This window comes from Macaca nemestrina, chromosome 20 (genome assembly GCF_043159975.1).
Source record: "Macaca nemestrina isolate mMacNem1 chromosome 20, mMacNem.hap1, whole genome shotgun sequence".
Classification (NCBI taxonomy): Eukaryota; Metazoa; Chordata; class Mammalia; order Primates; family Cercopithecidae; genus Macaca; species Macaca nemestrina.
This window is the reverse complement of record NC_092144.1, coordinates 9,194,032-9,220,187: the sequence shown is the minus strand read 5'-3', so window position 1 is coordinate 9,220,187 and position 26,156 is coordinate 9,194,032. Positions and strand designations below refer to the sequence as shown.

General features: G+C 45.0%; 1 protein-coding gene across 23 annotated transcripts in view; it reads left to right on the top strand.

Moving 5' to 3' along the window:
- The window catches only part of LOC105478844 (zinc finger protein 846), a 34,535-nt gene extending 10,661 nt beyond the window's left edge, over positions 1-23,874 (top strand). For 4 of the 23 annotated variants that reach the window (XM_071086520.1, XM_071086521.1, XM_071086522.1 and 1 more), the window contains exons 2-6: positions 13,972-14,061; positions 14,699-14,825; positions 15,963-16,049; positions 18,646-18,728; positions 20,504-23,874. In XM_071086520.1, the coding sequence (XP_070942621.1) occupies positions 14,047-14,061; positions 14,699-14,825; positions 15,963-16,049; positions 18,646-18,728; positions 20,504-21,793 (1,602 nt within the window). In that variant the 5' untranslated portion in view covers positions 13,972-14,046 and the 3' untranslated portion in view covers positions 21,794-23,874. Of the gene's footprint in view, positions 1-6,452; positions 6,572-11,040; positions 11,733-13,971; positions 14,062-14,645; positions 14,826-15,962; positions 16,050-18,645; positions 18,729-20,503 lie in introns of those variants that run through there. The other 19 variants (XM_071086532.1, XM_071086534.1, XM_071086533.1 and 16 more) reach the window with 14 other exon arrangements.
- Positions 23,875-26,156: the final 2,282 nt, after the last annotated feature.

The window sequence follows — 26,156 nt, the reverse complement described above, 5'->3', positions numbered from 1 at the left end:
GTGAGCCAAAATCTGCCACTGGGCTACACAGGGAGAGTCCATCTCAAAACAAACAAATAACCAAAAAACCAAAAAACCAAAAACACCTAATAGGATATTTTCCCCAGAGGAGGCAAGATTGACTTAAGTTCTGAAATATGTGTAGCACTATATCAAGTGGACAAGAAGAGCATATGAATGCAGAAGCCAAGTCAGTAATTCTCAACCTAATCCTTATGGAATTTCCTGGAAACTTGAGAAATGTACTAAGGGCTGAGTTCTACCTCAGACCAATTAAAACAGCATTTATGGGGATGTGTCATTGGTATCAGTGTTTTTAAAAGTCCTCCAGTGAATCTAATATATAGCTGCTGTTGAAAACCACTGCATAAGGGCCATGGTGAATTCATGAAAGTTAAATGATTTTGGTATGTCTGGAGTCTCTAACTGTGGAACATTAGAACTGGGAGTAAAATATCACTAGGTCAGGCTGAGTGCAGTGGCTCACACCTGTAATTCCAGAATTTTGGGAGGCTGAGGCAGGTGGATCACATAAGATCAGGAGTTCAAGACCAGCCTAGCCAACATGATGAAACCCTATCTGTACTAAAATACAAAAATGAGCTGGGCAAGCCGGGCGCGGTGGCTCACGCCTGTAATCCCAGCACTTTGGGAGGCCGAGGCGGGCGGATCACAAGGTCAGGAGATCGAGACCACGGTGAAACCCCGTCTCTACTAAAAATACAAAAAATTAGCCGGGCGAGGTGGCAGGCGCCTGTAGTCCCAGCTACTCGGGAGGCTGAGGCAGGAGAATGGTGTGAACCCGGGAGGCGGAGCTTGCAGTGAGCCGAGATCGCGCCACTGCACTCCAGCCTGGGCGACAGAGCGAGACTCCGTCTCAAAAAAAAAAAAAAAAAAAAAAAAAAAAAAATGAGCTGGGCATGATGGTGCACACCTGTAGTCCCAGCTACTCGGGAGACTAAGACAGGAGAATCGCTTGAACCTGGGAGGCAGAGGTTGCAGTGAGCTGAGATCACACCACTGCACTCCATCCTGGGTGATACAGCAAGGCTCTGTCTTAAAAAAAAAAAAATCACTAGGTAATATCATGATGAAAATTTAAGACTGTTTAAAAAGATTTGGAGCCGGGTGTGGTGGCTCACGCATATAATCCCAGCACTTAGGGAGGCCAAGGTGGGCGGATTACGTGAGGTCGGGAGTTTGAGAATCGCTTGAACCTGGGAGGTGGAGGTTGCAGTGAGTCGAGATCGTGCCATTCATTGCACTCCAGCCTGGGCAACAAGAGTGAAACTCTGTCTCAGAAAAAAAAAAAAAAAAAAGATTTGAGTAGAGTCTTAAAACATTTCAGAGAACTAAGGGAAGGGAAACTTGCTGGGTGTGGTAGCACATGGCTGTAGTCCTAGCTATTGGGGAGGCTGGGGCAGGAGGATCGCTTGAGCCTGGGAGTTCTAAGCTGTAGTGCATATGATCATGCCTGTGAATGACCACTGCACTCCAGCCTGGGCTATATAGCAAGACCCTGTCTTTAAACAGAAAGAAAAAAGAGTGGCCAGGTGCAGTGGCTCATGCCTATAATTCCAGCACTTAGGAGGCTGAGGTGGGGGGATCGCTTGAGCCCAGGAGTTTGAGACCAGCCTGGGCAATATCGTGAGACCCCACCTCTACAAGAAAAACCCCACAAAATTAGCTAGGCATGGTGGCGTACACTTGTAGTCCTAGCTACTTGCGAGGCTGAGGTGGGAGGATCTCTTGAGACCAGGTCAAGGCTGCAGTGAGGGAAGATCACTCCACTATACCCCAGCCTGAATGACAGGAGTGACATCATCTGTGGAGAGGTCTGGGATGCAACAGCTGAAAGGTCTTTGAATCCCTGTAGTGAATTTTTCATTTTAATTATTGTATTTCTTTTTTTTCTTTTTTTTTTTGAGACAGAGTCTTGCTCTATCACCCAGGCTGGAGTGTAGTGGCGCGATCTCAGCTCACTCAAGCTCCCCCTCCCAGGTTCATACCACTCTCCTGCCTCAGCCTCCCAAGTAGCTGGGACTACAGGCGCCTGCCACCACGCCTGGCTAATTTTTTGTAATTTTTTTTTAGTAGAGACAGGGTTTCACCGTGTTAGCCAGGATGGTCTCGATCTCCTGACCTCATGATCTGCCCGCCTTGGTCTCCCAAAGTGCTGGGATTATAAGCATGAGCCACCGTGCCTGGCCTAATTGTTGTATTTTTTAGCTCTAGAATTTCTTCTTGGTTTCTTTTTAGGTTTTCTATCTCTGTATTGTTATTTATATTCTGTTCATACATCATTTTCTTGAGTTTTTCCATGTCTTCCTTTAGTTCTTTGAACATCTCTAAGGCAGTTGTTTTTTTTTTTTTTTTTTTTGAGACGGAGTCTCGCTCTGTCGCCCAGACTGGAGTGCAGTGGCCGGATCTCAGCTCACTGCAAGCTCCGCCTCCCGGGTTTACGCCATTCTCCTGCCTCAGCCTCCCGAGTAGCTGGGACTACAGGCGCCAGCCACCTCGCCCGGCTAGTTTTTTGTATTTTTTAGTAGAGACGGGGTTTCACCGTGTTAGCCAGGATGGTCTCGATCTCCTGACCTCGTGATCCGCCCGTCTCGGCCTCCCAAAGTGCTGGGATTACAGGCTTGAGCCACCGCGCCCGGCCAGGCAGTTGTTTTAAAGTCCTTGTCTAGTAGATCTACCATCAGGAAAAATTTCTATTTATTTATTTATTTTTTCTTTGAATGGGCCATATTTTCCTGTTTGTGTGCCTTGAGATTTTTGTTAAAAACTGGACATTTGAATCTGATAATATGGTAACTCTGGAAAGAAGATTGTCTTCTTTGTCCAGTGTTTGCTGGGCTTTTTCATTTATTGTTTTGGTTGGTTGGTTGATATAGGCTGTCTTTGTGCTGAGGATCACCCTGAAATGTAAAGATATTCTCAGATCTTCTTTAATATTTGTACACCAATGTTCATAGCACCATTACTCACAATAGTTGCCAGTGTTAAACTCAAGTTTTAGTCTGGCTTTAAAAAAATTTTTTTTTTTAATTTTTTAGTAGAGATGGGGTTTTACCATGTTAGCCAGGCTGGTCTCGAACTCCTGACCTCAGGTGATCCACCCACCTTGGCCTCCCAAAGTGCTGAAATTACAGGTATGAGTCACTGCACCTGGCCCCAAACTCAAGTTTTTCCACATCCAATTGTTTAATTTTTTTTTTTTAGACAGAGTCTTGTTCTGTTGCCATGCTGGAATGCAGTGGCACAATCTGGGCTCACTGCAGCCTCCGACTGCCTGGTTCAAGGGATTCTCTTGCCTTAGCCTCCCAAGTAGCTGGTATTACAGGCACGTGCCACCATGCCCAGCTAGTTTTTGTATTTTTAGTAGAGACGGGGTTTCACCATGTTGGCCAGGATGGTCTCGATCTCCTGACCGAGATCTGCCCACCTCAGCCTCCCAAAGTGCTGGGATTATAGGCCGGGTCACTGCGCCCAGCCCCAAACTCAAGTTTTTCCACATCTAATTGTTTTAGTTTTTGTTTGTTTGTTTGTTCATTTGTTTAGAGATACAGTCTTGATTTGTTGCCCAGGCTGGAGTGCAGTGGCAGGATCACAGCTTATTGCAGCCTCAAACTCCTGGGTTCAAGCAATCCTCCTGCCTTGACTTCCCAAGTATCTGGGATTACAGGTGCAAGCCTCCATGCTTGGCCATCCAATTGTGTGCGTGTGTGTGTGTTTCCTTCCTTCCTTCCTTCCTTCCTTCCTTCCTTCCTTCCTTCCTTCCTTCCTTCCTTCCTTCCTTCCTCCCTTCCTCCCTCCCTCCCTCCCTCCCTTCCTCCCTCCCTCCCTTCCTTCCCTTCCTTCCCTTCCTTCCTTCTTCTTCTTTTTTTTTTTTTAATGATCCTGAATCAATTGTTTTAAACATAGCTCAAACAAGCAGATTTTTAGTCCTTTAGGGCCTGTCTCCTCCGCATACCCCGGTGACATTGTGCCAACCATTTGATGGCCACGGAGAAGATAAACCCTCCAGCTATAAAAAGGACCCTAATCCCTTGCTGCTCTTCAGAGCTTTCTGATTTAGAAACTTCCCACTAGGCTGCTAAGCAACTTCATCTAGCACATAAGCTCCCTCTCAACTCCCATTCTCTCCCTGGAGTTCTCTTGCTCTCCTCCCATTCTGAGTAGTGACCTCCAACTCTGTAGCCTCTGGATATTCTCATGCTACGAGGGACCCCACACACAAACCCCTCAAGGCACTGTCCAAGTGTGCCACTGCCACCTTGTGGTCACATCTTTTTCGTTAATCGCCCAAAAATCATTCACATACCCTACATATGCATGTATTTTTGTTTTTCACATTTAGTTCCCTGATCCATTTGGAGTTTATTTTGTGAATGGTGGGAGTTATCCATGTAATTTTGTCTTTTTCCAGATGGCTAACCAGTTAGTCTTAGCACCTTTCATTGCAAACTGCATTTTTGCCCCAATTGATCTGAAATACCACCTTTCTGAACTGAATTCTCATATGTTCCTGGATCTATTTCTAGATATTCCATTTTATCTTTGTCTGTTTCCTGTTCCTATCCACAGTTTTAATTATGGAGGCTTTATAGTATGTCTTAATATCTGTAGGGCATTGCCACTTTTGTTTTTCAGAGTTTTCTGGGGTATTATCAGATGTTTGTGCTTCCATATGAACTTTAAAAATAATTTACATAACTCCATTAATAAGTTTGGTAGCTTTTTATTGGGATTGTTATATTTTTGAGTTAACCTGTTAAGAATTGCTATCTATATGATGTTAAGTCATCTTATAGAAGAACAAGGAATTTTCTATTTGTTCAAGTCTATTTTGTGTCTTTCAAGAGTGTTTGTTTTAAAGCTTCTTCATGTAGGTGTTACACATTTTTTGATAAGTTTAAATCTAAGTATCTTTATGTTTCTATTCTACATAAGTTTTATCTTATTACATCACCTTACTGGCTTTTGACTGGTAGATGAATGCCATTGGTTTTTAGATAGCAATTTCACATTCTGTTAACCTATTATTTTTTTCTCTAGGGCTTTCCATATATAATATCACATCATCTGCAAAAACAGATAGTTTCCTTCTTTTGCAATTCTTTGTTTCTTTTCTTTTTCTTCTTCTTCTTTTTTTTTTTGAGACAGAGTTTTGCTCTGTCGCCCAGGCTGAAGTGCAGTGGTGCAATCTCAGCTCACTGCAACCTCCACCTACCGGGTTCAAGTGATTCTCCTGCCTTAGCCTTAGTGTTTTGTATTTTTAGTAGAGACGGGGTTTCACCGTGTTAGCCAGGATGGTCTCGATCTCCTGACCTCATGATCCGCCCGTCTTGGTCTCCCAAAGTGCTGGGATTACAGGCTTGAGCCACCGCGCCCGGCCCAATTTTTGTATTTTTAATAGGGATGGGTTTTTACCTTGTTGGCCAGGCTGGTCTCAAGTTCCTGACCTCAGGTGATCCTCCCGCCTCAGCTTCCCAAAGTGCTGTGATTACAGGTATGAACCACCTTGCCTAGCTGCAATTCTAGGTTTCAAATTACTTTTTCTTACTGAACTGCATTAGCTAATGCTTCCAGTACACACACACACACACACACACACACATACACACTTGGCTATAGGTATAGGTAATCATCGTAAGAAAGTATTCACTAATTTCTATTTTTCTGGAGTGCTGATGTCAATAATGGACATTGTACTGGGTGTGGTGTTGCATACCTATAGCCCCAGCTACTAAGGAGGCTGAGGGAGGAGGATCCCTTGAGCCCAGGAGTTTGATCCAGCCTGCACAACATAGGAAGACCCTATCTCTGACAACAATAACCATAATAATAAATGAGTGTTGAATTTTTTTCCAAAGGCTTCATCAGCATCCATGGAGAAAGTCACATGACTTGTTCTCATAGATGTATTTATATGGTGTATTATTCAACAGATTTTTTCTTTTCTTTTCATGAGATAAGGTCTGGCTCTATCACCCAGGCTAGAGTGCAGGGGCGTGGTCGGTCTCAGTTCACTGCAGCCTCTGACTCCTGGGTTCAAGCGATCCTCCCACTTCATCCTCCTGAGTAGCTGAGACTACAGGCACACACCATCACACATGACTAATTTGTCTTTTTTGTAGAGATGGGGTTTCACCATGTTGCCCAGGCTGGTCTGGAACTCATGAGCTTGGGCAATGCAACCCCCACCTCAGCCTCCCAAAGTACTGATATTACAGGCATGAGCCACTGCACCTGGACTATTTAATGGATTTTCTAATAACTGCACTAATATTGCTGCTTTAGGCTAAATTTCACTTGGGGATATTTTCTTAATGTGATCTTGTCTTTTATTTGCTAAAAGCTAATATAGCATGTTTGAATCCATATTCATAATTGATATTGGTTTGCAATTTTTCATTTTTTGTACTCTACTTTTTTTTTTTTTTGAGATGGAGTCTCGCTCTGTCACCATTGGAGTGCAATGGTATGATCTCAGCTCACTGCCACCTCCGCCTCCTGCGTTCAAGCGATTCTCCTGCCTCAGCCTCCTGAGTAGGTGTGATTACAGGTACGTGCCACCACACCCGGCTGATTTTTGTATTTTTAGTAGAGACAGGGTTTCTTTTTTTTTTTTTTTTTTTTTTTTGAGACGGAGTCTCGCTCTGTTGCCCAGGCTGGAGTGCAGAGGCCGGATCTCAGCTCACTGCAAGCTCCGCCTCCCGGGTTTACGCCATTCTCCTGCCTCAGCCTCCCGAGTAGCTGGGACTACAGGCGCCCGCCACCTCGCCCGGCTAGATTTTTGTATTTTTTTTTGTAGAGACGGGGTTTCACCGTGTTAGCCAGGATGGTCTCGATCTCCTGACCTTGTGATCCGCCCGTCTCGGCCTCCCAAAGAGACAGGGTTTCATCATGTTGGCCAGGCTGGTATTGAACTCTTGACCTCAGGTGACCCACTAGCCTTGGGTTCCCAAAGTGCTGGGATTACAGGCGTGAGCCACCACGCCCAGCCTCTGCCACAGTTTATATCAATGATTTACTTTCTTCATAAAAGGAATTAGGAAGTGTTTCTTCATTTTCATCGTTCTTAAATTATGGAGCACTGGGAATATCTGAACTTGGAAGGTTTGGTATAATTCTCCATTTAAAACCTCTAAGCCCACATTTACAGTTCAATGACGGTTGACAAGGGTGTCAAAATAATTCAATGGGGAAAAAATAGTATTTTAAATGAATGTGACATAGTCTTAAAAATGTCTGAAACAGTCCGGGCGTGGTGGCTCACACCTGTATTCCCAGCACTTTGGGAGGCTGAGGCGGGTGGATCATGAGGTCAAGAGATCGAGACCAGGCCGGGCGCGGTGGCTCAAGCCTGTAATCCCAGCACTTTGGGAGGCCGAGGCGGGCGGATCACGAGGTCAGGAGATCGAGACCATCCTGGCTGACACGGTGAAACCCCGTCTCTACTAAAAAATACAAAAAACTAGCCGGGCGAGGTGGCGGGCGCCTGTAGTCCCAGCTACTGGGGAGGCTGAGGCAGGAGAATTGCGTGAACCCGGGAGGCGGAGCCTGCAGTGAGCTGAGATCCGGCCACTGCACTCCAGCCTGGGCGGCAGAGCGAGACTCCGTCTCAAAAAAAAAAAAAAAAAAAAAAAAAAAAAAGAGATCGAGACCATCCTGGCGAAACATGGTGAAATCTCGTCTCTACTAAAAATACAAAAACTAGCTGGGCGCGGTGGTGTGCACCTGTAGTCCCAGCTCTTCGGGAGGCTGAGGCAGGAGAATCATTTGAACCCGGAAGGCGGACGTTGCAGTGAGTCAAGATAGAGGACTGCACTCCAGCCTGGCAACAGAGTGAGGCTCCATCTCAAAAAAAAAAAAAAAAAAAAAAGACACTTGCACACACATTTATAGCACACAATTTGTAATTGCAAAAATATGGAACAAGCCTCAATGCCCATCAACTAATAAGGAGATAACGAAAATGTGGTGTATATACACCACATACTACTACTCAGCCATAAAAAGCAAGAAAGTCATAGCATTCTGAGCAACCTGGATGGAGACCATTATTCTAAGTGAAGTAACTCAGGAATGGAAAACCATATATATGTTCTCACAAGTGGGAACTAAGCTATGAGGATGCAAAGGCATAAGAATGATATAATGAACTTTGGGTGGGTGCAGTGGCTCATGCCCATAATCCCAGCACTTTGGGAGGCTGAGATGGGCGGATCGCTTGAGGCCAGTAGTTCAAGACTGGCCTGGCCAACATGATAAAACCCCATCTCTACTAAAAATACAAAAATTAGCCGAGCATGGTGGTGCATGTCTGTAATCTCAGTTACTCAGGAGGCTGAGGCAAGAGAACGGCTTGAACCTGGGAGGTGGAGGTTGCCAAGATCATGCCACTACACTCCAGCCTGGGCAACAGAGTGAGACTCCGTCTCAAAAGAAACAAAAAAACAAAAAAACCAAAAAAAAAAAAAAAAAAGGAAAGAAAGAAAGAATGGACTTTGGGGACTCGGTGGAAGGGTGGGAGGAGGGTGAGGGATACAAGTGGATAAAAAAACTACACATTGGGGCCGGGTGCGGTGGCTCAAGCCTGTAATCCCAGCACTTTGGGAGGCCGAGACGGGTGGATCACGAGGTCAGGAGATCGAGACCATCCTGGCTAACACGGTGAAACCCCGTCTCTACTAAAAAATACAAAAAAAAAAAAAAAAAAACTAGCCGGGCGAGGTGGCGGGCGCCTGTAGTCCCAGCTACTCGGGAGGCTGAGGCAGGAGAATGGCGTGAACCCGGGAGGCGGAGCTTGCAGTGAGCTGAGATCCGGCCACCACACTCCAGCCTGGGTGACAGAGCGAGACTCCGTCTCAAAAAAACAAAACAAAACAAAACAAAACAAAACAAAAAAAAACTACACATTGGGTACAGTGTACACTGCTCGGATGATGGGTGCACCAAAATCTCAGAAATCACCACTAAAGAACTTATCCATGTAACCCAAAACCACCTGTTTCCCAAAGGCTATTGAAATAAAAAATAAACCTTTTTCCATTTTTATTTACATTGATATTTGTTTTCCAGGTTTTATTTTTTGAGCTGGGAATTTATATTTTATTCTTTTTTTTTTTTTTTTTTTTGAGACAGTCTCGCTCTGTTGCCCAGGCTGAAGTGCCGTGGTGCCATCTCGGCTCACTACAACCTCCACCTCCCAGGTTCAAGTGTTTCTCCTGCCTCAGCCTCCCGAGAAGCTGGGATTACAGGTGCACGCCACCACACCCAGCTGATTTTTGTTATCTTTTAGTAGCGATCAGATTTCACCATGTTGGCCAGGCTGGTCTTAAACCCTTGGCCTCAGGTGATCCACTTGCCTCGGCCTCCCAAAGTGCTGGGATTACAGGTGTGAGCCACTGCACCCAGCTATTCTCATTTTTATTGACAAAAGTGTTTAGGAATATGAAGTTTCCTTTGACCACTGCTTAAAAGATGTCCTGTATTATCCATAAAAGCCAAAAAAAAAAAAAAAGAGAGAGAGAAAACCCAATATCCAACAACTGTTGTTACGATACAGCCATACAATGGAATCTTATTTAGTAAAAATAATTAAGTACTGATACATGCTACTTGGATGAACCTTGAAAATATAAACGAAACAAGCCAAAACCCACGTTTTATACTCTAATTCTACAGGCAATATCTACAGGAGCAATCTATACAGACAGAAAGATTAGTTGTTGCTTTGGACTCTGGGGGTGGTAGTGGGACTGGATGAGTGGATCGGGTGATCATGGCTAGGGTTTATTTTTGTGGTCATGAAAATGTTCTAAAATTGATTGTGATAATTGATGCACAAATATATGAATATACAAAAAAAAGAATATACTTTAAACAGGTTAGTTGTATGCTGTGATAATTGTATCGCAACAAAACTAAAGGCCTAAGGAAGGAACTGAATGTATCAGAGGCATAGATCATTTTATGGATTAACAGGTTAATCTTTTTAATTTATTTATTTATGAGACAGAGTCTCGCTCTGTCGCCCAGGCTGGAGTACAGTAGAACTGTATTGGCTTACTGCAACCTCCGTCTCCTAGGTTCAAGCAATTCTCCTGCCTCAGCCTCCCGAGTAGCTGGGATTACAGGGGCCCACCATCACGCCCGGCTATTTTAAAAATATTTTTAGGAGAGATGGGGTTTCAGCATGTTGGCCAGGCTGGTCTCAAACTCCTGACCTAAGGTGTTCCGCCCGCCTCGCCCTCCCGAAGTGTTGGGATTACAGGGGTGAGCCACCGCCACCAGCCCCATCAGGTTAATCTTTTAAACAGGGTGTCGCCAGTCTCGAACTCCTGGGCTCAAGCGATTCTTCCGCAGTACCTAGGACTACAGGGGGCTTATCTTTGTAAATACGTTTATATCCCTGCCGAGGGTTGAAGAAACACGGAGAAAGTCCTGCAGAAAAGAATTCCCTAGGGTGGTGGCTCAGGCCTATAATCCCAGCACTTTGGGAGGCCAAGGTGGAAGGATCACTCGAGCCCAGGAGTTCCAGACCAGCCTGAGTAACACAGAGAGACCCTGTCTCTACAAAAAAATAAAAATAAAAATAAATTAGCCTGGCGTGGTGGCACACACCTGTGGTCCAAGCTACTCGGGAGGCCGAGTGGGGGAGGATCCTTTATGCTCAGGAGTTCGAGATCAGCCTGGGGAACATGGTGAGACCCGAGTGTCTAGAAAAAGATAAATTAGCTGGGCGTCATGGGCGCGGATGTGGTCCAAGCTACTCCGGGGGCCGAGGCGGAAGGATCGCTTCAGCGCAGAAGTTCCGGGCTGCAATGATCTATGACCGCGCCACTGTACTCCAGACTAGGCGGCAGACCGGTGCCTTATCTCAAAAAACTAAAAAGAAAAAGAAAAAAGAAAAGTACTCGATGAGCACCCCGCTTCAAAAAACTAAAAAAGAAAAAAAAGAAAAGAAAAGCACTCGATGAGCATCCCGCTGCCTGCAGTCCAAGCCTTGGGTGACGCCCCCCGCCTCCGACCCGGCCTTTGGCTCTGGGTTTCCTGGCCAGCGTCGTTCCCAATAGCGACAGATTGATCTGGATCCTGGTCCACCCCGGATGCGAGAAAACGGGACTTTTCTGTCCGCGTGTCGAAGAGGCTACCCCAGCTCTTCTCTGCACTTCACATCATCCTCATTCCAAAGCCGTTGGGGTTCGGCCCCCTTACGCTTAACGCGGTGCGCAACCGGAAGCGGAAGTGCGAGACGGTGCGCCGCCATACGTATTCCGCGCTCTCCAGCTGCTTCCTCGCTGGGTTTTCACTTCAGCCGGCTCTCAGGCTCAACCTAGGCAGTGCCGGGCAGGAGGGCCTAGCGGGAGGCGGAGTGAAGGTCGGAGGGCGCCGTCCCGGGCTTCGGCTAGGTCTGAGACGCGCCTTTCTAACGCGGCTGCTCCGGGGAAGCGGCGCCTCCTCCCAACCAGGACCAGGAGACTGGGGTTCTCCCCGCCTGCTCCTCGGAGCGCGTCTTCCCGCTGCGCCTGCACCAGTCTGGGCCTGGCCCAGGGTCCATGGTGGAGGCGTGTTTTTTTCTCCAACCACCGCGCCCCGTGTGTTTAAAATCAGCCAGTCAACCTTTTTGTCCTTTCTCCAGAGGGAAAAGCATCTCCGCTGTCCTGGAAAAGGGCCCCAGCGTCCTCTTGTCACCGACCAGGCGATTGCCGTGCGTTCCGGTGAGCCCTGGACCGAGGAGATGCTCTGGCTGTTGGCTGGGGGGGCGGGCGGGCATCGCTTATTGAAATTTGAGAAATTGCTCAGCAGTTAAATGCTTTTTCAAGTGTGCAGGAGTTGTAGGTTTATAGAAATAAAAGCAAATATTGCCACAGTTATAAAGCAAAATAGCAATACTCCGCTGGTTTTGAGATGAAAAGCAGCTGCACTTCCTAGGTCCGTACCTCCCAAAGAGCTTCAAAACGGAGGGGCTTCCAGGAAGTAGCATGCAGCCTTCATTATGCCAGTATCAGAAGTTACAGTTGTATTAACTGTGAGAGAGACATGTTTTGTTTCGGTGTTTTTCCCCTCGTGTGTGTGCGTGTGTGTGTGTGTGTGTGTGTGTATATATATATATATATATATATTTTTTTTTTTTCGAGACGGAGTTTCGCTCTTGTTGCCCAGGCAACAGTGGCTCACCCCTGTAATCCCAGCACTTTGGGTAGCAGAAGCAGGAGGAGCCCCTGAAGCTATGAGTTTGAGACAAGCTGGGGGCAACATAGTGAGACCCCATCTCTACAAAAAATATAAAATAAAGCATAACTAAAGTCAGTGACAATATCAAGTCTTCTTTAAGATGTGCATGCATTGCTGATGAGAACACCTTTTTTTTTTTTGAGACGGAGTCTTGCTCTGTTGCCAGGCTGGAGTGCAGTGGCATGATCTCGGCTCACTGCAACCTCCATACCCAGGGTTCAAGCGATTTTCCTGCCTTGGCCTCCCAACTAGCTGGGGCTACAGGCGTGCGCCACTACGCCCAGCTAATTTTTGTAGTTTTAGTAGAGACGGGGTTTCACTGTGTTGGCCAGGATGGTCTCAATCTCTTGACTTTGTGATCCGCCTGCCTTGGCCTCCCAAAGTGCTGGGATTACAGGCCTGAGCCACCGTGCCCAGCCATATTTTTAAACAGTATCAACTGAATATGGACTTGGTGATGCAACATGCATACGTGTGCCAGGGTAAATGTAAAAGTTATTCATATTATTTGAAATAGCCTAAATTAGAAACAACTCAAATGTGGATCCACAGAATGGATGAATTGTGGCATATTTCTTTCTGTGGATTTTTTTTTTTTTTTTTTTTTTTTTTTGACAGAGTCTTGCTCTGTCACCCAGGCTGGAGTGCAGTAGCACAATCTTGGCTCACTGTAATTTCCGCCTTCCTGGTTCAAGTGATTCTCTTGCCTTAGCCTCCCGAGTAGCTGGGATTACAGGCGCGAGCCACCAGGCCCAGCTAATTTTTCTTTGTATTGTTGGTAGAGATGGGGTTTCACCATGTTGACCAGGCTGATCTTGAACTCCTGACCTCAAGTGATCTGCCCACCTCGGCCTCCCAAAAAAGTGCTGGGATTACAGGCGTGAGCCACCGTGCCCGGCCTCTGTGGCATATTCTTCAGCAAAGATATGAACCAAATCACAGGTGGATGAAAACAACAACTTGGGTGCACCTCACAAGCATAATGCTGACTGAAAAAAGCCAGATACAAAAGAATCCTTACTGTCTGATAGTTGCTAGGCAAAGTCAACTAGAGTATTTTTTCTTGTATTCTTTGTTTTCGTATATACGTGTGTGTGTGTGTGTGTGTGTGTATATATATATTATATTTTTTTTTTTTTTTTTTTTTTTTTTAAATGAGGAGACTTGGTCTCACTATATTGCCCAGGCTGGTCTGTAACTCCTGGCCTCAAGCCATCCTCCTACTTCGACCTCCCAAAGTGTTGGGATTACAGGCACGAGCCACCGCCTGGCCCAACTAGAGTATTAAGTGTCAGAATGGTATTACAGTTGGGAGGCATGTCATGGAAAATACTATGTCTGAGATGCAGGGTATGGAAATGCTCTATTTTTTTTTTTTTTTTAAGATGGAGTCACACTCTGTCACCCAGGCTGGAGTGCAGTGGCATGGTGTCGGCTCACTGCAGTCTCCACCTCCCAGGTTCAAGTGATCCCCCGACCTCAGCCTCCCGAGTAGCTAGAATTACAGGCATGCGCCACCACACCCTGCTAATTTTTTTGTATTTTTAGTGGAGACGGGGTTTCACCGTGTTGGCCAGGCTGATCTCAAACTTCTGACCTCAAGGAATTCGCCTGCTTTGGCCTCCCAAAGTGCTGGGATTACAGGCGTGAGCCACCGTGCCCAGCCTAAAATATTTTTTGTTTGATATATCCAACTGACATGCTATTATTCTTTTCCCAAAGGTCATTTTTTTCCAGGACACTTTCTGTCTTAATCAGAGGAACATCGAGGAGGCAAGGCTGGTGGCTAGATTACTGATGGATTCTTCTCAGGCAAGTTAGGAAAGACCTAACTTCAAAATGTTATGCTTGTAGCTATCATCAGGTAGCCTTACCTCCTTATCGTGTATTCAAGCATCTTAAAGAAATGATGGTCCTGCTCAGGAAATAACTCCCCAAGTGAATTTCTCTAGAAACCATGCCATCTCAGGTTATACAGAGATTGCAATGGAAATGATTGTTTTATCTCAATATTTACTAATTGTTTCTGATCCTCAATCATGCTTGTTGGCTCATTGTTTTGCTGAGTGTTATGACAGATTGTAAGAAGGGGATGGAGGTGTCTAATCTGAAGGAATTTCTGCATCACTGTGGAGATACTTCAATTTTTATTAGATTTTACATAGTGCTGCAACATATTCAGTGCAGACTGCAGCTATAAATAGAGGAGGACTGAGGCCAGAAGAACCCATTGTAAAGCTGTAGTAAGATCAGTTTAGTCATGTTTCAGTGATGCTGATGAGTCCATGTGACTGGATGCAGTTGCAAGACAATATCTATATAGAGGAGAAGAGGCCTGAGGCCTGGGAGTACTGCAGGCTTCTAGTCTTCCTTAGTCCTTCATGCATTTTTCTCAGAACATCAAAGAAGATGGTACTTAGCTGAAGGCAGCATGTATTTAATGGTTTAGCACTTAGTGACCTTTGAGGATGTGGCTGTGGACTTTACCCAGGAGGAATGGACTTTGTTGGATCAAACCCAGAGAGATCTCTACAGAGATGTGATGTTGGAGAACTACAAGAATCTCATTATACTAGGTAAAACTGGCATCATTTCTTCACTGACCCTTTTAGGAAATCAATGTTTCTTGAATGTTTGCTGTCAAATAGGGGTACTGTAATAAGCAAGTAAGCAAGACAGGCATAGACGTTAGCCAGTGGGCATTCCTGGTTTTTTTTTTTTGTTTGTTTGTTTGTTTTGTTTTGTTTTGTTTTTGAGACACAGTCTGGCTCTAGCGCTCAGGCTGGAGTGAGGTGGCACAGTCTCTGCTCACAGCAACCTCCCCCTCCTGGGTTCAAGTGATTCTCCTGCCTCAGCCTCCCAGGTAGCTGGGATTACAGGCATCCACCACCATAGCCAGCTAATTTTTGTAGTTTTAGTGAAGACGGGGTTGCACCATGTTGGCCAGGCTGGTCTCAAACTCTGACCTCAGGTGATCCACCTGCCTCACCTCCCAAAGTGCTAGGATTACAGGCGTGAGCCACGTGCATGGCCTGGGCATTACTTTATAGAACAAACTTGTAAACTTTCTTAAAGCATTATGATATTTATGCACAGACCTGTTTTTTCATTTGTTGTAGCTCATCAGCTATTGTTAGTGTTAGTGTATTTTATATGTGGCCAAGACCATTCTTCTTTCAGTGTGGCCCAGGCAAGCCAAAAGATTTGACACCCCTGGCATAGAGGATTCCCCATGAAAATAAAGATTTAAGTAAATGAGTTTATTTCATGTATGGATTAAAAACTTTAAGACTTTAAATGTGTATGTGAAGTTGGACTTGGTTTTCCAGGCTCGAGCAATTCACTTGCCTCAACTTCCCGAGTGGCTGGGACCACACACCCATGCCACCATGCCCTGCTAATTTTTGCATTTTTAGTAGAGATGAGGTTTCACCATGTTGGCCAGGCTGGTCTTGAACTCCTAGCCTCAAGTGATCTGCCTGCCTTAAAGTGTTGGGGTAACAGGCATGAGCCATTATGCCCGGCCAACATTTTTGCTATTTTAAAAATCGTTTTAGTGCACGTATTGGAAATGTTGTATGATTAGTTTGCTGTTTGTAAAGTTACACTTGACCATCTTCAGAATCCCTGAAGGCAAAAGTATTTGTTCCCCATTCGAGGACATGGTGTTATGTCTTGCATGGGGCTCTTCTTTTATGCATTTTTCCCTCCAGCAGGGTCTGAATTCTGCAAACCCAGTCTCATGTCTGGATTGGAACAAATGGAAGAGCTGAGGACAGGAGTGACAGGAGTCCTGCAGGGTGAGTTCATTAGCAGATATGGTATTATGAAGAGCAGTGCCGGCCTGCGAGAAATGCAGTACATTGGAAATGTTACTTTGCAAACTTCTCAGGGTATGCTTTTCTTCCTGAGAAGGCTAAGGCCATTTGGTTTCCTTAGGTAACTTCAACTCCCCTCATCTTTACATTTCTATTGATCTTCTCAACCTTTTTTCTGTTCTCAGAAAGGTTAGTGTGCCTTATTTGAAAATTCCATCTTATGCATGTAGGTCCTTTGCCAACACCTTCTCATATTGCTTTCTTGTCTCTCCCATCTTTTTGCTTACTGTCAGCCTCAGTTTTCTGCATATTATTACTTGGATAATAAGTAATACAGTTTTTTTGTTTTTGACATGGAGTCTTGCACCATTGCCCTGGCTGGTGTGCAGTGACCCGATCTTGGCTCGCTGCAACCTCCACCTCCTGGGTTCAAGCAGTTCTCCTGCCTCAGCCTCCCAAGTAGCTAGGATTACAGGCGCCTGCCACCACGCCCAACTAATTTTTTGTATTTTTGGTAGAGATGGGATTTCACTATGTTGGCCAGGCTGTTCTCGAACTCCTGACCTTGTGATCCACCCGCCTCAGCCTCGCAAAGTGCTGGGATTACAGGTGTAGTAATACAGTTTTGACACCATATCTTTATCATTGCAAAACTTCTGACATAGCCAAACTCTTTATAGTCCATCTTTCCATTTGCTTCACTCTTTTTTTAAATCATGTTTTATGCGTGTTTGGAAAGATTTACAAATGTGCCATATACTTTTTTTAGGTAAAATATACACAATTTTACCATTTTAGTGTTGTGCAGCTATCAGCTCTTTTTACTTTCAAAGCATTTCTTTCTTTCTTTTCTTTTCTTTTTTTTTTTTTTGTTTTGAGACAGAATCTCTCTCTGTTGCCCAGGATAGAGTCTAGTGGCACCATCTCAGCTCACTGCAGCCTCCATCAGCTTCCTGGGTTCGAGTGGTTCTCTCGCCTCAGCCTTCTGAGTAGTTGGGACTACAGGCATGTGCCACCACACCTGGCTAATTTTTGTGTTTTTTGGTAGAGATGGAGTTTTACCATGTTGGCCAGGCTGGTCTCAAACTCCTGACCTCAAGTGATCTGCCTGCCTCTGCCTCCCAAAGTGTTGGGATTACAGGCATGAGCCAGTGTGCTTGGCCTAGTTTTAAAACATTACCATCACACCAAAGGGAAATCATGTACCCATCAAGCAGTCACTCCCCAGTCACCCTGCAAAGACTGATTTGCTTTGTCTCTCTATGGATTTACCCTTTTTGTATATCTTATATAAATGGAATCATACAATGTAACCTTTTCTGTCTAGCTTCTTTCACTTAGCTATATATATGTGTGTGTGTGTGTGTATGTATGTGTATATATGTATGTGTGTATGTGTGTGTATATATATGGATGTGTGTGTGTGTATATGTGTGTGTGTGTGTATACATATATATATATATATATATTTTTTTTTTTTTTTTTTTTTTGACACAGAGTCTCACTCTGTCACCCCGGCTGGAGTTCAGTGACATGATATTGGCTCACTGCAACCTCTGCCTCCTGGGTTCAAGTGATTCTCCTGACTCAGTCACCTGAGTAGCTGGGATTACAGGTGCACATCACCACACCTGTCCAATTTTTTTTTTTTTTTTTTTTTTTTTTTTTTTGAGATGGAGTCTCGCTCTGTCGCCCAAACTGGAGTGCAGTAGCCGGATCTCAGCTCACTGCAAGCTCCGCCTTTCAGGTTCACGCCATTCTCCTGCCTCAGCCTCCCGAGTAGCTGGGACTACAGGCGCCCGCCACCTCGCCCGGCTAGTTTTTTGTATTTTTTAGTAGAGACGGGGTTTCACCGGGTTGCCAGGATGGTCTCAATCTCCTGACCTTGTGATCCGCCCGTCTCAGCCTCCCAAAGTGCTGGGATTACAGGCTTGAGCCACCGCGCCCAGCCCCAATTTTTGTATTTTTAGTAGAGACAGCTCTTCACCATGTTGGCCAGGCTGGTCTTGAATTCCTGGCCTCAAGTGATCCGCCTGTCTTGACCTCCCAAAGTGCTGGGATTATAGGCATGAGCCACTGCACCCAGCCCAGCACAGTTGATTCTGATAGCTTTTCTGAACTCATTAGTTATATTGTGGTAGGAAAGAGCTCTGGAGTTCTTCACTCTGCCACATTTGATTATGCTATTTCTGTTCTTTAGGCTTTTTTTTTTTCTTTTTTTTTTTTTTTGAGACAAAGTCTTGCTCTATAGCTTGGGCTAAAGTGCAGTGGCGGATCTCAGCTCACTGCAACCTCTGCCTCCTGGGTTCAAGTGATTCTCCTGCCTCAGCCTCCCAAGTAGTTGGGATTACAGGCACACGCCACTGCACCTGGCTAATTTTTTGTATTTTTAGTAGAGACAGTGTTTCACCATGTTGGCCAGGCTGGTCTTGAACTCCTAACCTCAGGTAATCTGCCTGTCTAGGCCTCCCAAGGTGCTAGGATTACAGGCATGAGCCACCACGCCCAGCCCCATAGGCTTTTAAACGACTTTATTCCACAATTTTTCTCCCAAGCTGCATCTTTCACTTTATTTCAGAATTGGATTTGCAACTCAAAACCAAAGGCTCCCCACTGCTGCAAGATATTTCTGCAGAAAGATCATCAAATGGAATACAATTGGTAAGATTTCCAAGGGATGAAATCTTCCACACCAGGACAAGAAGCACAATATTCATTAAAATTATATGAGGAAAATGGCATTTACCCAAAGAAAACAGAGTCTGAAGAGATTCTCTGAATATCATGAATATGGGAAGTAGTCTAAACTTATTATAAACATGTTTCTTCTCAGAGATCTCACAAATAAACATCCACAAACATACAACTCAGCGATTCAGTTTTTGGTGCATAATTTATTTTACTTTATTATTATTATTATTATTTTTTTTTGAGACGGAGTCTCGCTCTGTCGCCCAGGCTGGAGTGCAGTGGCGCGATCTCGGCTCACTGCAAGCTCCGCCTCCCAGGTTCACGCCATTCTCCTGCCTCAGCCTCCTGAGTAGGTGGGACTACAGGCGCCCACAACCGCGCCCGGCTAATTTTTTGTATTTTTAGTAGAGATGGGGTTTCACCGTGGTCTCGATCTCCTGACCTTGTGATCCGCCCGCCTCGGCCTCCCAAAGTGCTGGGATTACAGGCGTGAGCCACCGCGCCCGGCTCTACTTTATTATTATTTTTGAGACAAGGTCTTACTCTGTTGCTCAGGCTGGTGTGCAGTGGTGCAGTCTTGGCTCACTGCAACCTCTGTTTTCTGGGCTCAAATGATCCTCCAGCCTCAGCCTCCTGAATAGCTGAGACTACAGGCGTGAGCCACCATGCCTGGCTGATGGCTGATTTTATTTATTTATTTATTTATTTATTTATTTTGTAGAGATGGGGTTTCACCATTTTGTCCAGGCTGGTCTCAAATTCCTGAGCTCAAAGCAATCCACTTGCTTTGGCCTCCAAAGTGCTGGGATTATAGGCATGAGCCACTGTGCCCAGCCCATAATTTAGTCTAAATATTTCTCAGATGTATTGTGGCTCATGCCTGTAATCCCAGCACTTTGGGAGGCCAAAGCAGGCAGATCACTTGAGGCCAGGATTTGGAGACCAGCCTGGCCAACATGGCAAAAATCTGTTTTTACTAAAAATACAAACATTAGCTGGGCATAGTGGCACATGCCTGTAATCCCAGCTACTTGGGAGTTTGAGACATGAGAATCCCTTGAACCGGGAGGCAGAGGTTGCTGTGAGTTGCGATCATGCCACTGAACTTCAGTCTGGGCAACAGAGTGAGAATCTTTTTCAAAAAAAAGAAAAACTAATAAAAAATAAAAAATATATATATCAGGCCGGGCGCGGTGGCTCAAGCCTGTAATCCCAGCACTTTGGGAGGCCGAGACGGGCGGATCACAAGGTCAGGAGATCGAGACCATCCTGGCTAACACGGTGAAACCCTGTCTCTACTAAAAAATACAAAAAACTAGCCGGGCGTGGTGGCAGGCGCCTGTAGTCCCAGCTACTCGGGAGGCTGAGGCAGGAGAATGGCGTGAACCCGGGAGGCGGAGCTTGCAGTGAGCTGAGATCCGGCCACTGCACTCTAGCCTGGGTGGCAGAGCGAGACTCCGTCTCAAAAAAAAAAAAAAAAAAAAAAAATATATATATATATATATATATATATATCAGACAGATTGTCTAAGAAGCTCTGTGAACACAGAGAATATAGGCAGGCTGGTGGCCTCATTGTCCTATTATTCAACTTAACTCAAAAATGGGGCTGGAACTCTGTACATATAACAGATATGTTAAAATGTTTAAATATATTGCCAATGCATAAATGTTGTGACTGAGGAGAAATTCTGTTACCATACTGAATGTGAGAAATTCCTTGTTCATCTTTTATATCTGAACAGGAGAGAAGCAATACTGCGGAGAAACTCTATGACTCTAACCATTGTGGAAAAGTCTTCAGTGAACACCCATTTCTTATGACTCACATGAGAACTCACATTGGCGAGAAAACTTCTGAGGATAATCAGAGTGGAAAAACCTTAAGAAACAACTTTCCTTATAGTTTTTACAAGAAAAGTCATGCTAAGGGGAAAACGCCTAAGTATTTTAAACATGAAAAAGCCTTCAACAAGTTTTCAAATCTTACTAGGCAGAATAAAACTCACACACAAGAGAAGTTGTGTGAATGCACAGATTGTTGGAGAACTTTTCTTTATCAGTCATCCCTTAAGGTACATGGAAGATCTCACAATGGAGACAAACATTATATATGTAAGGAATGTGGGAAAGCCTTCAGTAATTCCTCACACCTTATAGGACATGGAATAATTCACAGTGGAGAGAAGCCCTATGTCTGTAAAGAATGTGGTAAAGCTTTCATTCAATCCACAGGACTTAAATTACACATCAGAACTCACACTGGAGAAAAACCATATAAATGTAAAGAGTGTGGGAAAACCTTCACCCATTCTTCATACCTTACTGATCATACAAGAATTCACAGTGGAAAGAAGCCCCATGTATGTATGGAATGTGGAAAAGCCTTCACTAGATCCACAGGACTTATTTTACACATACGAATTCACACTGGAGAAAAGCCATATGAATGTAAAGAGTGTGGAAAAGTTTTTATTCATTCCTCATACCTTACAAAACATGTAAGGATTCACAGTGGAGAGAAGCCATATTTATGTAAGGAATGTGGGAAAGCTTTTACTCGTTCCTCAGGACTTGTTTTACATATGAGAACACACACTGGAGAAAAGCCCTATGAATGTAAAGAATGTGGGAAAGCCTTTAATAATTCCTCAATGCTTAGTCAACATGTAAGGATTCACACTGGAGAGAAGCCATATGAATGCAAACAGTGTGGGAAAGCTTTCGTTCAATCTTCAGGCCTTAGTACCCATTTTAGAACTCACACTGGAGAAAAGGGCTATGAATGTAAGGAATGCGGTAAAGCATTTGCTCGTTCCACAAATCTTAATATGCACATGCGAACGCACACAGGAGAAAAGCCTTATGCATGTAAAGAATGTGGGAAAGCCTTTAGGTATTCCACATGCCTTAACGTTCATATGCGAACTCACACTGGAGCAAAACCATATGATTGTAAGAAATGTGGGAAAAACTTCACTCAATCTTCAGCACTTGCTAAACATCTAAGAACTAAGGCATGTGAAAAAACCTGAAGTGTTCCTCAGATCTTAGTATTTACATCTAAATTCATCTGGAAACAAAACATATGAAGGTAAAGAATATGAAGAACCTTCACTGAATTTCCATTTCTTATGTAATAGGAATGAATTTAACATGGACACAAGTCCCAGTGATATAAGGAATAGGCGAGAGTAGTAGTTCTTCACACCTTATAAAGTGTAAGAACTCGGCCAGGCGCGGTGGCTCAAGCCTGTAATCCCAGCACTTTGGGAGGCCGAGACGGGCGGATCACTAGGTCAGGAGATCGAGACCATCCTGGTGAACACGGTGAAACCCTGTCTCTACTAAAAAATACAAAAAACTAGCCGGGCGAGGCGGCAGGCGCCTGTAGTCCCACCTACTCGGGAGGCTGAGGCAGGAGAATGGCATAAACCCGGGGGGCGGAGCTTGCAGTGAGCTGAGATCCGGCCACTGCACTCCAGCCCGGGCGACAGAGCCAGACTCCGTCTCAAAAAAATAAATAAATAAAATAAAATAAAGTGTAAGAACTCACCTTTGGGAGAAAAATCTGGTTCTGAGACGTGGTAAAGCCTGTTTCTTCCACTATTGTTTCTTTTTCTTTTTTTTTTTTTTCTTTTTTCTTTTTTTTTGAGACAGAGTCTCTCTCTGTCACCCAGGCTAGAGTGCAGTGGTGCGACCTTGGCCCACTGCAACCTCTGCCTGCTGGGTTCAAGGAATTCTGCCTTAGCCTCCCGAGTAGCTGGGACTACAGGCGTGTGCCACCATGCCCGGTTAATTTTTTGTATTTTTAGTAGAGACGGGATTTCACCATGTTAGCCAGGATGGTCTCGATCTCCTGACCTCATGATCTGCCTGCCTTGGCCTCCCAAAGTGCTGCGATTATAGGCATGAGCCATCACACCCGGCATATTGTTTATTTTTAATACCAAAAAGTTACCATAAAAGCCAATTGAAGGTAAGAATGAGAGATAGCCTTAAAATACTTCACAAGCCTTCATAGCACTTCATAATCGACACTGGAGAAAAACCCTCTGTATGTAAGGAATGTGATAAAACATTTACTTAGGACTTAGTATCCACATGAGAATTCACAGTGGTATAAAACCCTACAGATGTAAAGGCTGTAAGATTTTCACTTATACCTCTTAATAACTCAACATTAAAGAACTCACAATGGGCAGATAGCCTATATATATAAGAAATCTGGGACAGCCTTCAGAAATTTCTGACAGTTTCATGGGTAAGAAACCTCATCAATTTAAGGCATGTTAAGAATTCTTCCAGTGTTACTAAGTCAGTCAACTTGCATTAGAGAGAAACCCTATGAAGGTAAGATGTGGGAAATCTTTACTTCTGCCTCATGCGTCAATATATGGTAATCTCAAAGAGGCCAGAAACATTATGAATGCTAGAAATATGGGAATGCCTTCATATATATGTATATATATATACACACACACACGCACAGACATACATACACACATGTATTATTTCATCCTTTAATATAAAAATTCATACTGGAGAGAAATCTTGATAATACAGAATAAGGGAAATGTTGCATCCATTTTACAAGTCTTGCTATACATGTGAAAACCCACTCTGCAAAGAAGCTATATAAATGTGAAAATATGGGAATATGCTGGGTGTGGGTGGCTCGTGTCTGTAATCCCAGCACTTTAGGAGGTCGAGGTGGGCAGATCACTTGAGGTCAGGAGTTTGAGACCAGCCTGCCAACATGGTTAAACCTGGTCTCTACTAAAAATACAAAAATTAGCCAAGCATGGTGGCAGGTGCCTGTAATCCCAGCTGCTTGGGAGGCTGAGGCAGGAGAATTGAGTGAACCCAGGAGACGGAAGCTGCAGTTAGCCGAGATACCTCCACTGCACTGCAGCCTGGGTGACAGAGCAAAACTCCATCTCAAAAAAAAAAAAAAGTAATATTTTTAGCAGTACATATCCCTTAAGTGCCTCTGAAAATACTCACTGGAAGAATAAACTATGATCTGAGGAGTTATGGGAAGCTTTCCGGTACTACTGTTACTGTACACAAGATCATACTAGAGGAGAAATTGAAATAAATGACATGAAAATGAGATTGTCTTTCTATATGTCTTACTGTCCATGGTGACTTGTCATGAACAGTAAATTTTCTGTGGTTGAAAAGTTTAATTGTTTTTAAAATTCCCCCTAAGTAGAATTTTTTCTATATCGTAGTAAGAAGAGCATGTGGGAGGAGTGAGGACTGGAACAATGGACTGTGCAGTGGATGTTAGGATGTTATATTTAATCCCCATGGTGACCAGGCCATGCCTCTAATTCCAGCACTTTGGGAGGCTAAGGTGGGCGGATCACAAGGTCAAGAGATCGAGACCAGCCTGGTCAACATGGTGAAACCCCATTTCCACCAAAAATACAAAAATCAGCTGGGTGTGGTGATGCGTGCCTGTAGTCCCAGCTACTCGAGATGCTGAGGCAGGAGGATCGTTTGAACTCGGGAGATGGAGGTTGCAGTGAGCCAAGATCACACCATTGTACTCCAGGCTGGGCAACAGAGTGATACTCCATCTCAAAAAAAGAATAAAAAAGAAATCACCATGGTAACTACAGAGAAAATACCAATGGAATATATACAAAATGAGAAGAAAAAAAGTTGTCACTACAAAAAACAAAGTAACAAGAAAGGCAGTAATGTAGGAAATCAGGGACCAAAAAGCTGTAAGACAGAAAAAGAGTAACAAAGTGGCAAAATAAGTCTTTTTTATTGTGTGTTTTTTTTTTTGTTTTTTTTTTTGAGAGGGAGTCTCGCTCCGTCGCCCGGGCTGGAGTGCAGTGGCCGGATCTCAGCTCACTGCAAGCTCCGCCTTCCGGGTTTACGCCATTCTCCTGCCTCAGCCTCTGGAGTAGCTGGGACCACAGGCGCCTGCCACCTCGCCCGGCTAGTTTTTTGTATTTTTTTAGTAGAGACGGGGTTTCACTGTGTTAGCCAGGGTGGTCTCGATCTCCTGACCTCGTGATCCGCCCGCCTTGGCCTCCCAAAGTGCTGGGATTACAGGCTTGAGCCACCGCGCCCGGCCTTTTATTGTTAATTATATGAAAGATAAATGGGATAACGTCTCCAATCTAATGGCATACTTTGGCAAAATGGATTAAAATACACAATCCAGGCCGGGCGCGGTGGCTCAAGCCTGTAATCCCAGCACTTTGGGAGGCCGAGACGGGCGGATCACGAGGCCAGGAGATCGACAGACGATCCCGGCTAACACGGTGAAACCCCGTCTCTACTAAAAAATACAAAAAAACTAGCCGGGCGAGGTGGCGGGCGCCTGTGGTCCCAGCTACTCGGGAGGCTGAGGCAGGAGAACGGCGTAAACCCGGGGGGCGGAGCTTGCAGTGAGCTGAGATCCGGCCACTGCACTCCAGCCTGGGTGACAGAGCAAGACTCCGTCTCAAAAAAAAAAAAAAAAAAAAAAACACAATCCAAGGCCGGGCGCGGTGGCTCAAGCCTGTAATCCCAGCACTTTGGGAGGCCGAGACGGGCGGATCACGAAGTCAGGAGATCGAGACCATCCTGGCTAACCCGGTGAAACCCCGTCTCTACTAAAAATATACAAAAAAAAAACTAGCCGGGCGAGGTGGCGGGCGCCTGTAGTCCCAGCTACTCGGGAGGCTGAGGCAGGAGAATGGCGTAAACCCGGGAGGCGGAGCTTGCAGTGAGCTGAGATCCGGCCACTGCTCTCCAGCCTGGGCGACAGAGCGAGACTCCGTCTCAAAAAAAAAAAAAAAAAAAATACACAATTCAACTGTATGTTAGATGAAGTCTCGCTCTGTCGCCCAGGCTGGAGTGCAGTGGCACGATCTCGGCTCACTGCAAGCTCCGCCTCCCGGGTTCACGCCATTCTCCTGGCTCAGGCTCCCGAGTAGCTGGGACCACAGGCGCCCACCACCAGGCCCGGCTTTTTTGTGTGTTTTTTAGTAGAGACGGGGTTTCACCATGTTAGCCAGGATGGTCTTGATCTCCTGACCTCCTGATTCGCCCGCCTCGGCCTCCCAAAGTGCTGGGATTACAGGCATGAGCCACCACGCCCAGCCTTTTTTTTTTTTTTTTTTTTTTTTTTTTTTTTTAAGATGAAGTCTCGCTCTGTCGCCCAGGCTGGAGTGCAATGGCAAGATCCTGGCTCACTGCAACCTCCACCTCCTGGGTTCCAGCAATTCTCCCTGCCTCAGCCTCCTGAGCAGTTGAGATTACAGGCACCCACCACCATGCCCAGCGAATTTTTGTAGTATTAGTAGAGACAGGGTTTTACCATGTTGACCAGGCTGGTCTCAAACTCCTGACCTCAGGTGATCCGCCCACCTCGGCCCCCCCAAAGTGCTG